We start from the raw sequence: 12,750 nt of genomic DNA, 5'->3' as shown, positions 1-12,750 counted from the left end.
ACGTCACGCAAAGACATACAAAGGTTCTTAGGGTTCGCTAATTTCTACAGAAAGTTCATTAGAAATTTCAGTTCTATAGCCTCGCCTTTGCATGTTCTTACCTCACCACACAGACCTTTTGTATGGAACCCGCTTTGTCAGGCAGCTTTTCAGAAACTTAAATCGAGCTTTACCTCCGCTCCCATCCTTACTTTGCCAGATCTCAAACAGCAGTGTGTGGTAGAAGTTGATGCGTCTGATGCCGGTATAGGAGCAGTGCTCTCCCAGAAATCTCTCAAGGAAGGTAAGTTACATCCTTGTGTTTATCGCTCCAAAAAACTGACCCCAGCTGAGAGAAATTATGACATTGGTGACCGTGAACTGCTGGCAGTCAAGGTGGCTTTGGTGGAGTGGAGGTACTGGCTAGAGGGGGCACATACTCCGTTTTTAGTATGGACAGATCACAAGAACCTGGAATATTTTAAGTCTGCTAAATGCGAGGCAGGCTCTGTTTTTGACTAGATTCAATTTCACGTTATCCTACCGACCTGGTTCTAAAAATGGTAAGCCAGATGCTTTATCGCGCATTTTCTGCGCAGAGAATTCTTTGTCCGACCCTAAAACCATTTTGCCCAAGTCATGTTTCGTTTCTGCTTTTGTTTGGGACATTGAGACGAGAGGCTGAATCAGGACCTGGAGACTGGGCTCCGATGTCTCACTTCACAGGAGCCGCGATCCGGGTCTCAGAAACTGGTTTGGGTCGAATTCTCTCACAATTCCCTCCCCTCTGCATCCACTGGTCTATCGCCTTTTCACGTTGTGCATGGTTACCAACCATCTTTATTTCCTGCCATAGCCCCAGAATCTACAGTTCCAGCGGCATTGACCTTGGTGAGACGCTGCAGGAGGACCTGGGAGCGAGCCCGCCAGATGCTGCTGCCCCAGGGACGGTCCTACAAGACCGCTGCTGACCGTCGGAGGACACCGGCCCCGAACTACAAAGTGGGTCAGCGAGTTTGGCTCTCTACCAAACATATTCCACTCCGGGTGGAGTCCAAGAAGCTCGCTCCCAGGTCTGTTGGGCCCTTCCCCATCACAAAAATAATCAACCCTGTCACCGTGAAGCTTAGGCTCCCAAGGTCGATGCGGGTCCACCCTGCTTTTCACGTCAGCCTACTCAAGCCAGCCCGGTAGTCCCCTCTGGTCCCGCCTTCCAGGCCCCCTCCTCCTTCCTGGTTTGTGGATGGGGGCCCTGTCTTCTCTGTGAAGCGGCTGTTGTCATCTCGTCGGAGGGGGAGGGGTTTTCAATATCTTGTGGACTGGAAGGGCTACGGGCCTGAGGAACGTTCATGGGTGCCGTCTGCGTTTATCGTGGATGACTTGCTCATTCGGGACTTCCACGTTGCGCATCCAGGGGCTCCGGGGCCATCTGGGGCCGGCCGTTAAGGGGCGGGGGGTGTATTGTCATGGGTGTGTGTTCCGGTTTTTGTCTTCCCCCTGTTTCATACACACCTGCTCCTGAGAGCATCTTCACCACCTGTGTCTCGTTCACCCTAATTACCCCTTGCATTTAACCTCGTGTCTCATTCTTTCTCGTCGCCAGTTCGTTGTACCTTGTCGTCACGTTCCAGCATTCCTTGTTTCCTTGTTCCGATTATCGACCTCGCCTTTTTGCCTCATGTTTTTGGATACTGTTGCCTTTTGTGAATTGCCTGCCTGTGTACCTATCCTCTGTTCCGTTCAGTCCAGTCTATGGCGGGGTTGTGATGTTTGAGCCAGGGAATTCCAAGAACTAAGGGGGTCTCAGGGGAAGGAATAACAAAGAGTGAAATGTTCTCGCGGTGATTGCCGGGATTAAGTAGCGTGATAGGCTCACTTTGGTGGGTGACAGGGGAAATGACTCAGCCGTCCAGGGCTGTGACTTTCTTTGGGGACGGAAGTGGTTGGAGAGGGATTTGGAGCTTGTAAACTATACCTTCATGAATAAAATTTTCATCGGCACCGGAATCGATAAGGGCTGTAATGTGGGTGTTATGAGCAGAAACTAGAACGCAAGCGGGAACGGTCATGTGGGAGGAAGAGCTAGAGGAAATGGAGCTTTGGCTCACCACGAAGCTCTCGGATCACTGTGAGCCTGGTCTTTTGGTCGCAGGGGGCAAGAGGAAATGAAATGACCTGATTGACCGCAATAGATGCACAGCTGCGGGATGACATGACGCTGACGCTCCTGGGGATCTAAATGTGTTTTTCCAATTTACATGGGCTCATCGGGTGCGTAAAGGGACTTTACGCGAGCAGACCCCCCTCTCTCGTGCTCTCTTTCGCAGTCTGTTATCCAGACGGATGGAAAGGGTGATGAGATCCTCGAGAAAGGAGGGCTTGTCCCGGACCGTGAGCTCGTCCTTGAGTTGTTCAGAAAAGCCGTTCGAAAAAAAAAACCCTAAGCGCAGTATCATCCCACCCGCAAGTATGTGGAACTCAATCGAGTACTCTGCTACGGATTTAGCGCCCTGAGTGAGTGTCAGGAGGAGCCGGGTGGCTTCTTTGCCCTGAATGGGGTGATCGAATACTTGCAGAGGAAAAGGAGTCAAATGACTGGAGTACCGGGGAGGAGTTGTGCCATAAGGAAGTGGACCATTTAGCTGGTTTGCCGCGGAGGAGGTTAGTGACATATGCTACCTTGGGTTGTTTGGTGGGATAACTGTAAGGTTGAGGGTTGAAAACCAGCGTCCAGTTAAGAAGAAATTGGCTACAAGCGCCTAAGTCCCCAGAGTAGGGTTCAGGTGGAGGCACGTGAGGTTCTTTGTAAGGGAAGCGGGGTGGCTCGGAGGCTGCGGGCTCAGAATGGGTACTTACTTGGAGTTGAAAGCATTGCAATTTTTACGAAAGGAGGAGACCTGTTGCAAAAGGGAGTGTAGAGTTTCTGTTATTTATTGCAAAGTCTTGTCCTGACGTCCTATGTGGGCGCCTTGGAGGGTGAGTGCGTTCTTAAGCGCCTCCGGGGTTGCTGGGTCACAAATGGAGAGGAGCTGGACCCAAGAGCAGGTGGGCGCGGATAGGTTATGATGAACAGTTTATTAGAGTAGGTAACGGAAGTGGTCCTTGAGATGTGTTGGCGGGCATTGGAGGAAGGGACGTGCGGCAGGCAGTGGCGAGGACAGGCGGCTGGCTTGGCGGAAACACTGAGGATGAGGAGAGACACTGGGGTCATAAAAGGAGACGAGGAATCGAGTATCCTACGTAAGGCAGGTGGGCCGTGGTACCGCTTGGACAAGCCGCTTGTGTCGGCCGGAACGTTTGTTACGTTAAGTGCGAGTATGGTCAGGCAGTTATCTACAATGGAAGAATGGAGAAGTTGAAGTTAAAGGGGAAAAGGATGAAGTTGCTTACTGGAATGGAAATATTGGTGAAACGTACAATGACAATGCAGAGGATTATGATATGTCAGTCATTGCAATGGCCGCAGACCTGATTGCAGATGACTTATGTTTTAATTGATTTCATTTTCTTTATTATATAGGATCAATGACACGATGTGCTTATTTTTGTCAGTCCATTATTTAAAAAAGTCATTGTTTAATCTATTTGTGACATCTGTCACTTTATTCTATACAACCCATTTATTTTCATGCATTTTTCAGTCAATACAAGTAATTTACTTTTTATGTTTGGCACCTGAAACCCCCTAAAGTGTCAGCTTGTGCAATTAAAACTGTTTGGGGGGAAAGAGACCTTTTAGATTCATGTCTGCCCAGAAACAAACATGATATAATGCTTCTGGAAAAGAGACAAATAATTTACAGTTGTCATCATTCAATATGCCCTAGACAAATTTCTGAATTATGGATTTAAACAAAAACATACTAGGATTAAAATGATTGAACCCAGGGACAGCACAAAGTGGTAAGTTATGGCCCTAATAATAACTGCACGCTTTATTTCAGATAAGCTCATTTATGTTATTAAAGTGAACCCAAACTGATGTTTGTCAGGCAAAATGATCGGTAAATGGAAAGATAAGGGTTTCACTCTATTATAATTCAAATCAATACATTTTGAATTTCCAGCCATTCTTGTCTTAAAGTTACGTTCAGGGTGCACCCCGCCCCGAAGTCAGCTGAGACACCCGTGTCCCTTGTGAGGATAATTGGGTAAGGGAATGGATGGATGGATGTCTTTATTCAATAGAGAATTGATAGAGCTTTCTGACATTTCGAATTTCATCAAGCTATCTCAACTAATAAGAAATATATGGGCATTTTTCTACCAAAGAGTCAAGGTTTTGGTCACAAATTTCCTATTGACTTCTGGACAAGTCAATTTGGGCTGATTCATGACATAAAAAGTAGCATAAAATACATAATCCTTAACTCATTCTTACAAACTAGGGCTCATTTTATTCTTGTTTCAAATCTCTATCCAATAATATCCTCTATTTTATTATAGAGGTGGTTTGATTGATTTATTTTTTTTGTCAAATACCAACTGTGCATTTTTGTTTTGTTTGCAAATCTTGTTACAATTCATAGGCCCATGCTAGCTAGTACTGAAAGGTCAAATGAAGTTCACCTGTAAAAGGCATTTTATGAAGTTGAATATCCTTAACTTTTTCTGAGTAGTATATACGCAAATACGGTGCACGCAAATGTATATATGTGTCGATGTATGTAAATATACATTTCAGCTATGTACTGTATATAACATGAAATTAAAATGTGTACCGTACAAGAAGTGAGCTGAGTTTAGCAGAATGTATTGTTAGAATAGGCGGCACGGTGGACGATGGGTTAGAGCGTCAGCCTCCCAGTTCTGAGGACGCGGGTTCAATCCCCGGCCCCACCTGTGTGGAGTTTGCATGTTCTCCCCGTGCCTGCGTGGGTTTTCTTCGGGCACTCCGGTTTCCTCCCGCATCCCAAAAACATGCATTAATTGGAGACTCTAAATTACCCGTAGGTGTGACTGTGAGTGCGAATGGTTGTTTGTTTGTTTGTGCCCTGCGTTTGGCTGGCAACCAGTTCGGGGTGTACCCCGCCTCCTGCCCGATGATAGCTGGGATAGGCTCCAGCACGCCCGCGACCCTAGTGAGGAGAAGCAGCTCAGAAAATGGATGGATGGATATTGTTAGAATACAACGTGTGCCATCTAGTGGTGAAAGTTTTTATTGCACCCAACAACACCAGCAACGAGCCCACCTTGGGCGTTGGAGCACACGAGAAATTATATAAGTCCTTCTTTCAACGTGTTTTTTCCCACCTTTTTTCACCTTTTTTTTATTTTTAATTGTAGTACCTTAACATGTAGAGCTACGTCATTACGTATGGCACGGCTGGCCCTTTAAGAGAACTTTGGACCGATGAATGAAGCGCGGCCATTCACAAAAAAATTAGAGAGGGGGGGACCCGAATAGCGCTCGCTAAGGCGATTGGTTGTCTTTGACTGACACATATGTGAGCCAATGGGCAGGCAGCACTAGGCTCGGCTCACATCGAGTGCGGAGGCGTCTCCGTTGGGAACATTCCGCAGTCGCGTTTTTAGTTGAAGCTCTGCGGGGAATGTCGGGCTAGAAGCCCAAGTCGAGTTTCACTTTCACACAGTTGAGGAACAGGTGAGACCTGCGTTATTTTTGAATTCATATGCTTTTATTTTGCAGTCGTGCCATGGCTTCTTCGTTAAAGCAGATGCGTGTAAAGTCGTTCGCCATTTTCTGACGGAGAGGCAACAGCGCGTCCATTGTTTTAATTTTTATTTTTTAACCACTTCGTTTCAAACCCAACCGCGTTTGCGAGTGTGTTTTTTTTGGGAATTTTCCCTCGTGCCTTTGTGTTAAATTACTTAATGGCGAGCTGCTCCCCCCCCCCAACCCCCCCGCCACTAACGTTCTCTCCTGCCGGGATCAAGTTTCACTTCATTGTGAAAAACAACATCCCTCCGCCCCTCGCACTTCAACTTCATTCGCCCTTTTATTTTTGTTTTTTTACTATTGGAATATTATGGCTCCAGTTTTACTCAATATCTACGTTACATTACAAATTAAGTCGTTATTGTATAATCCCGTAAACTAACAGACAATCAAATAGCAATACATAATTTTGAAAAGGTGACAACCCTTCCAATGTGTATGTATATTTTCCAGGGTGAAGACTTCTGCAGCATGGACTGCTTTTATGACCAACAGGTCCCCTTTGTGGTACCAGAGAGTGTGAGTTTGGACCGCAAGTTGCTGTTTGTTTTTTTGAAGGAATTAAAGAATTTCAGTTGATGTTGGAACCGATCCGTTTGTGCACAGAAATGTCACTCAGAGGGAAAAGAGCGGTGCCTCAGCGACAGGAAAAGAAAGTTCATGGATGCTGGCTTGGCTCAAGACACAGAGGGTATGCGCACAATTTCTTACCTCCCAAAAATCTGCAGAATGTGTGAGAATTCTGGATAAAATACTTTGTTGTGTTTATGCGTGTCCTATAGCTGTAATTGCATTTCTGGTTTGCAGAACTTTTCCAAGATCTGAGCCAGCTTCAGGAAATCTGGATAGCAGAAGGTACAGCACAATGCATTGTGGGACATTAGTATGCATTGGTATGTACCATCTGACCTCTTTGTTCCCTTTTGTGCTCCCTGCCTCCACAGCTCAGGCTCCTGATGATGAGCAGTTTGTCCCAGATTTCCAGTCCAATAACTGTGAGTTGATCACAGAGCCTGAAACGAGCTTTGTGAGGAACACAGTAATTATTGAAAGGAGACATGTTTTTTAAGAAAACAAAAAAAAAACATGTCTGTGTGATGTTTTTGTAAAAATAGCCCAAGGAAAAAACACTTTTACTTGCGGAGGCAGTCCTTTGTGTGTAAAGTACAGTGTACTGGTGTGTGCATATGGTGCATGGCCGCATCGCCAAACACAAATACCTCCGCCACCTTCACATGTCTACATCTTTGTGGAGAAACTACATGTTGGGGCGGTTATTATGTCAATTAGTCCTACTGTTACATACGATTTCGGCGGAAGTGCAGAATAGCTGACTTATTTTCAGAAATAGGTTATAAACAAAATAATTACTTGCTTGTTTATTTTCACACTTGATGGGTGGGCAGGATCTATTTGTACACAGGAAAATTAGTGTGTATTTTTTTTTTCCGTAATATGTCCACTTTCTTGCCAGGTAAACTTTCTTCTATTTAATTAAATTCAGTTCAGTTTTTTTCAGGGCACAACTCTAGAATCACACGCCTCATTTATTAAAAGAGCCACTTTCTATAATCACACTGTACAGTTTGTTGTCTATGAATTTATATTTGCTTTTATTTTGCTTTGTTTTACTCTGCTGTCTGCTGCCGGGTCGGCATTGCAAATGAGAATCTGTTCTCAATTGCCTTAAAGTTAAATAAAACTAAACTCCACATGGACACGCGCCTGGTGAATGGAGGCAAGGAAAAACTCCCCCTAAGGAAGAAACCTTGAGCAAACCCCAGACTTAGTGTGTGACAGTCGTCTACCTCGATTGGTTGGGTTGAGAGAGATGGTGAGGGAGAGATGATTCACAATGTTTTGTGACACAAAGAAAAACGGGATGGAAGCAAAAGTGGCATTTTATTGTGGTGTTTTATTCCTATTTCGTGTTTGCCGTGATGTTTCAAGGGCCGCCAATCAGCAAAGTGAAGCGAGAGTCCAGCCCAACCAAAGATCTGTCCCCCTCCAGGACGCGTCACGCAGACGTGTGCCTTTACAGCAACAGGTAGGACACCTGTCTGGAAGAGCACGTCATTTATAGGGGGTAGAATTTGTCAAAGTTCCTCATCTTCTCCACAGTACCCGTGACAGAAAAGCAGCTGAATTCAAGCGTGCCACTGCGCCCGCCGCCGTCCGTCTGACTGGAGCCGCGCCCCAGCAGCGGGGACTCTCTGACAGTCCCACGAGGCAACTAACATTAATGTCCGGCTGCCCCACCCATCACCACCGCATGCCACAGGGCAATCAAAGCCATCAGTTTGAATTGCCCCACTCTCCCATTGGCTGCCTCGCTGCAGCCTTTAGTTCAGAGCAGAGGTGAGTGCAAATCTTTTTTTAGTCCATTTAACATTTGCCAAAAGGCATATACATTAACCTTTGAAGGAAACATACATGATGGCTGAATTATTCTGATAAGGACACAAAATGCACTTTGTAGTGATATTGACCCATAGTTTTTATTTGTATCGATCGATTACATAAACACATAACCGACTATGAAGCATAGTTAATGTTTGACCAGCTATCAGCTAGCTAAAATGTCAAGTTAACATAGCTTACCTGTCTTTGTGGGTTTTGTAGTGATGGAAGAAGTTAGATGTCGTAGTTGCTGCAAACCTTGCATGTTGCCGTTGTCTTTTTCCCCGATTTCATCAAAAACATAATTCTTGAATCCAAATGTAATCATCTTTGGAGCTCTCACCATAATACTTGCTTCCAGAGGTGGCCTCTGTACTCCACGTCATAGCATTCTGGTGGGTTGCCGGTTTTGCGCATACTACACAAAAAATACTTTTCTTAAAAAAACAAAACAAATGCCACACTATGTTGAAAATGCAGGTTTCAACTTGAAACAAACAAGAATTGTCAAGTCACGTGTTTCAAGTCTAAGTCAAGTCTCAGGATTACAGTCAAAGTCGAGTGTTTTGTAAGTTTTAGCCAAGCAAGTCCAAGTCCTAAAAGTGACAACTTAAATCTGACTCGAGGCAAGTCATGTGACTGAGTCCCCCACCCTTGTCAAACTACGCATTAGTCAGTGTATGTGCAGACACATCGCCAAACACGCATTTCTCCCACCCCCACTGCGTCGACACCTTTGTCCGAGCAAGCGAGTATGTGCTGCTTATATGCTAACGCTATTCTGTGCGTCCAACTTTAACGTGATAACGTGTTTCAGACCATGTAATGTAGTCGGGCTGGTGCTTGAAAGGTGGGAGGAGGACTGAGCAACATGGTGTGGCATGGTTATTGTTGCAATTTGTGATGTCACAATTGGGCAAAATTCAGAATGGCTCTCTCACAGCCGTGTTTTCAAAAATAGGCCACAAACAAAAGATTTACTTGATTGTTTAAGTTCACACTTGATGGAAGGGCAGGCACTCCAGAGACCCAGGTTGAACAAAATCACTTCTGGGACACTAGTTGACTTCAGACTTTCGAGGGATTTTTCAAAAATGTTACGACCTCAGGGGAGTTCATCTTTACAGTAGGGGTTTCACTGTATTTACCAGTATGTAAATCTGCAAATGTCCTTTCAGGTTTCAGCAGTCGACATCAGAACCATGTTTGTCCTTTCTACCGGGAAAGAAAACGGCGAACGTGCTCCACCCTCACTCGAGCGACGCGACCTGTCCGTTGTATCAGCGACACCTGTCAGAGCCTCTGGTTCCAGTTGGTGGTGGAGGCATTTGCAAACAGGAGATGGTGGATCCGCGTTATCCACAGAAAGTGGCCCGTGGTTCTAGCATGGCGACCTTCAACCAGGTCGCCATCAAACAAGAGCCAAGGGACTTTGCCCTTGACACAGGTGTGTAATGAACTGGATAGCTAAAGCCCCATTTTCACCAATCAGTTCAGTTCAGTTCGGTGAAGGGTAGCACCTGGACAAGGCTACTCAATCCATTAAAATGTCGCATTTCACCTTTGTATCTTGTAGAGGTTCAAACTTGCCAGTCGTCATCCTTTGGCAAAACGTCAGTCTTGTACCCGAACGGTGGTGCAGGTGAGGGCGGGTCTGTTTTCCTTCTCAGTCATGCTTCAGTGTGGACTTGTTGTTCATCTCATTCTCCACTGGTAGGATTTGCTCGTGACACAGAAGCACCCTTCTACTATGACGACACTTGTGTTGTGCCAGACAGACTGGAGGGTAAGAGCAACGACTGGTCGCCTGGCCAATGATTCTGACTAAAATGTCTTTGTTCTGTACGTGCAGGTAAAGTAAAGCAGGATGGTTTGCTGTACCAGCGTCGTGGCTCCCTGCAGCTGTGGCAGTTCTTGCTCACACTGCTGGACAACCCGGCCAACGCACATCTGATCATGTGGACAGGGCGTAATATGGAATTCAAACTCATTGACTCTGAAGAGGTTAGCTGTCACACGTGGCACTGAATGTTCCAAATCTTACATTTTCTTCTCGCAATCCAGGTGGCTCGGCTCTGGGGGATCCAGAAGAACCGACCTGCCATGAACTACGACAAGCTGAGCCGCTCACTGAGGTACTACTATGAGAAGGGCATCATGCAGAAGGTATAAAGGTCAAATGTAAACTCTCACTGACGCACACGTCAGCGATGGGTGCTCAGCTTCTCTCTTCTGATTGGTTCCTCTGGCAGGTAGCTGGAGAGCGATACGTCTACAAGTTCGTGTGCAACCCCGAGGCCCTCTTCTCCTTGGCATTCCCAGACAAACAGAGGCCAAGTCTGAAATCCGACCCAGACGCCCTCCCACCCGCCGGCGAGGAGGATGGCCTAACTCTGCCCCTCTATGAGGAGGAGGGTCCTTACTTGGCAGACGGAGGCGAGCATTGCATTCAGGGGCTGGCCTTCCCTGAAAGCTGCCTTTACTAGACCACAGTCTCGATGATAGCGATGTGGGATTTGTGACGTTTAAAATCTAAAAACGACATTCCTCCTCAGAACCCCTACAATTTTTGCAGCCAACAATCAAATAAGACACACACTGTGCAGGGTCAAATCACCGTTTTACCTCGGAGGATGCACATTTTTAAAGCAAATGTTGTCAAGAGGACGTGCTCTGATTCCACCAAAAACGATCTTTCCAAGCCGTGCAGCTCCTCAACCTGACTGAAAGGGACATGCTTGTATTTTTTTAGGCGTCCCTGTACTCTTATAAATTTGTGTATTGTTTTTGTGTTTGAAAGCTAATCTTTTTCATCATTACATGAACTCAGTTTGTTTATGACAAAAAGTATAGCCTCTATTTTTGATTCACTGCCACTTTGATGCTACCAAGCATGAGGATTTTTTTCAAATCAGCTTCAATGTGTCCACATAGTTTGCTGCATTTTGTATAGTAGAGTGAGAGTCGCTTCAGTGTGTAGAAACGTAGTATAATTATTCTGTATATGAATATATTTTTGAAAAAGACTGATGACTTGCACAGTTTCACTTAATGTGTCAGGGTCGAGCAATGCCCTTTGCAGATCACTGCAGGAGAGTATTGGCCTTCACATGCTGTACATGTGCCTTCTGTTAATCTTCACTGATACAATAAAACAATTTTACTCAAATATTCCTTCTCCATTTCAACCAAATATTTTCTTTGTAATTGGTTTTAATTAGCAAAATGAATTTTAGTGCCCCCCCCCCCCCAAAGGTTTTGTGTACAGTACAGCAGAGGTCGGCAACGAACAATCACCCAATAAAACTGGTGACAACTAATGTGAATTGTCACTCCGAATGCACCTCGCCTGTCTCAGCGCCCCTTTGCCATCGATCCGTCGAGAGGTACCCCTCACGCCGGCCTGCGTCTCCCAAGCACACCAAAGCTCGGCAAACCCCCGGCAGCCGCGGTGGACACCTCCACGCAGCCCACGTCCTGGCTGCAACCTCATTGCATGAGACAAGTTGGCTTGGCATTTATAAACCCCAGGTAGGATGAACGCAGGCTCCCCCCCCAACTCTTCTTTGTACTTCCTACATTTCCTACGCAACGTTTCTTTTCATTGCCTTGACAATGACATTTTGCTGGCTTTCTAGCTAGCAATTTTCAGCTTGGAAAGCCAAATCATTACGGTAGGCCTAAATGTCATTTGAATGACTAATACATTAATTAGGCTCAGAGAAGTGTATTGTATGTTTTTAGAACGGCAATTATTTAACCTTTAAGTCTTAAAAGACGGTGTGTGTATAAGTGATTAACGGCAGTCGCCTCATTATTGCCTGTTTCACGTGTTGCAGCAGTAACACAGTAAAAGCAGTCTGTACCAAATTCACTTATTTTGAATTAATAAGTTGATTAAATTGTTTTTGTACATGATAAAGTAGTAGAAATGAGATGAAAAAAGTAGTTTTGTTTGTCGGAAAAGGAAGGGTTTGCCTAATGCAAAAGTAATTTTGGGCCACGGTTGAATTGTCAGGAAAAAATTTGGCCCAGGACCAACCCCTGCAGAACAATATATTTATCAGGGCTACCTTACAGTTCCTAGCTTTTGTGAAATACTGACCTGTAGTGGGAGAGCTATTGTAAATCAAGCTGAAAGAGTGAGGCCTCTGTAAGTAGGAAAATGAACGGGCCTTTCTCACACCCGGATGTCGTCTTCATAGCTTCGTCCACCTCCACATACTTGTGTTGGTCAATGAGGTCTTCCATACTTTCTAATAAGTTGACCTTACCTGCTGGTTTTTGGCCCAAGCCACTACAAGAGTAGATGACAGCTTCTGACACAACTTGCTATATTTTTTTCAGTATTTATTTTTTCATATTGCGTGACTATCTTATACATTCCCGCCCTGGATCACTTGGTGGCGCTCTAAAATGACGTAGCGGAGATGACATATTTTACCTACGAACGGGCAGGCCCATATACATATTACTTATATATATATATATTACTTTACCATTCTCGTAAATGGAAAGTGCATTACCTTTAATGAAAAGTGCGGAACCGCCACTCTGAGAGCAATAACAGGACAGTATAGGGATGGGATAATAGTGAATACCGTTTGGTACACTCTGCAGGGACTGTGGTTTTTGGGGTGTAACTGTGTTTGGCTTCAAAGTACAGTTCATGGATGTGGTAAAATGTAAAA

The 12,750-nt window shown here is 45.2% G+C and overlaps 1 protein-coding gene across 2 annotated transcripts; it reads left to right on the top strand.

Annotated features, from left to right (window-relative positions):
* The first annotated feature begins 5,430 nt into the window (after window positions 1-5,430).
* On the top strand, window positions 5,431-11,228 carry LOC133490265 (ETS translocation variant 5-like). 2 transcript variants are annotated; one of them, XM_061800134.1, is made up of 13 exons: window positions 5,431-5,584; window positions 6,113-6,178; window positions 6,266-6,350; window positions 6,467-6,514; window positions 6,604-6,654; window positions 7,610-7,706; window positions 7,781-8,017; window positions 9,238-9,506; window positions 9,636-9,701; window positions 9,777-9,845; window positions 9,912-10,063; window positions 10,124-10,225; window positions 10,312-11,228. In XM_061800134.1, the coding sequence occupies exons 2-13, from the start codon at window positions 6,131-6,133 to the stop codon at window positions 10,543-10,545; spliced, it is 1,458 nt and encodes a 485-aa protein (XP_061656118.1). In that variant the 5' UTR covers window positions 5,431-5,584; window positions 6,113-6,130; the 3' UTR covers window positions 10,546-11,228. The 2 variants fall into 2 exon arrangements, with proteins under 2 accessions (XP_061656118.1, XP_061656114.1); XM_061800130.1 differs by having other exon boundaries at window positions 9,636-9,845.
* Window positions 11,229-12,750: the final 1,522 nt, after the last annotated feature.

This window comes from Phyllopteryx taeniolatus, chromosome 1, assembly GCF_024500385.1.
Source record: "Phyllopteryx taeniolatus isolate TA_2022b chromosome 1, UOR_Ptae_1.2, whole genome shotgun sequence".
In the NCBI taxonomy this organism is placed as follows: domain Eukaryota; kingdom Metazoa; phylum Chordata; class Actinopteri; order Syngnathiformes; family Syngnathidae; genus Phyllopteryx; species Phyllopteryx taeniolatus.
The sequence above is the reverse complement of the archived record's forward strand: the minus strand, read 5'-3'. Positions and strand labels throughout refer to the sequence as shown.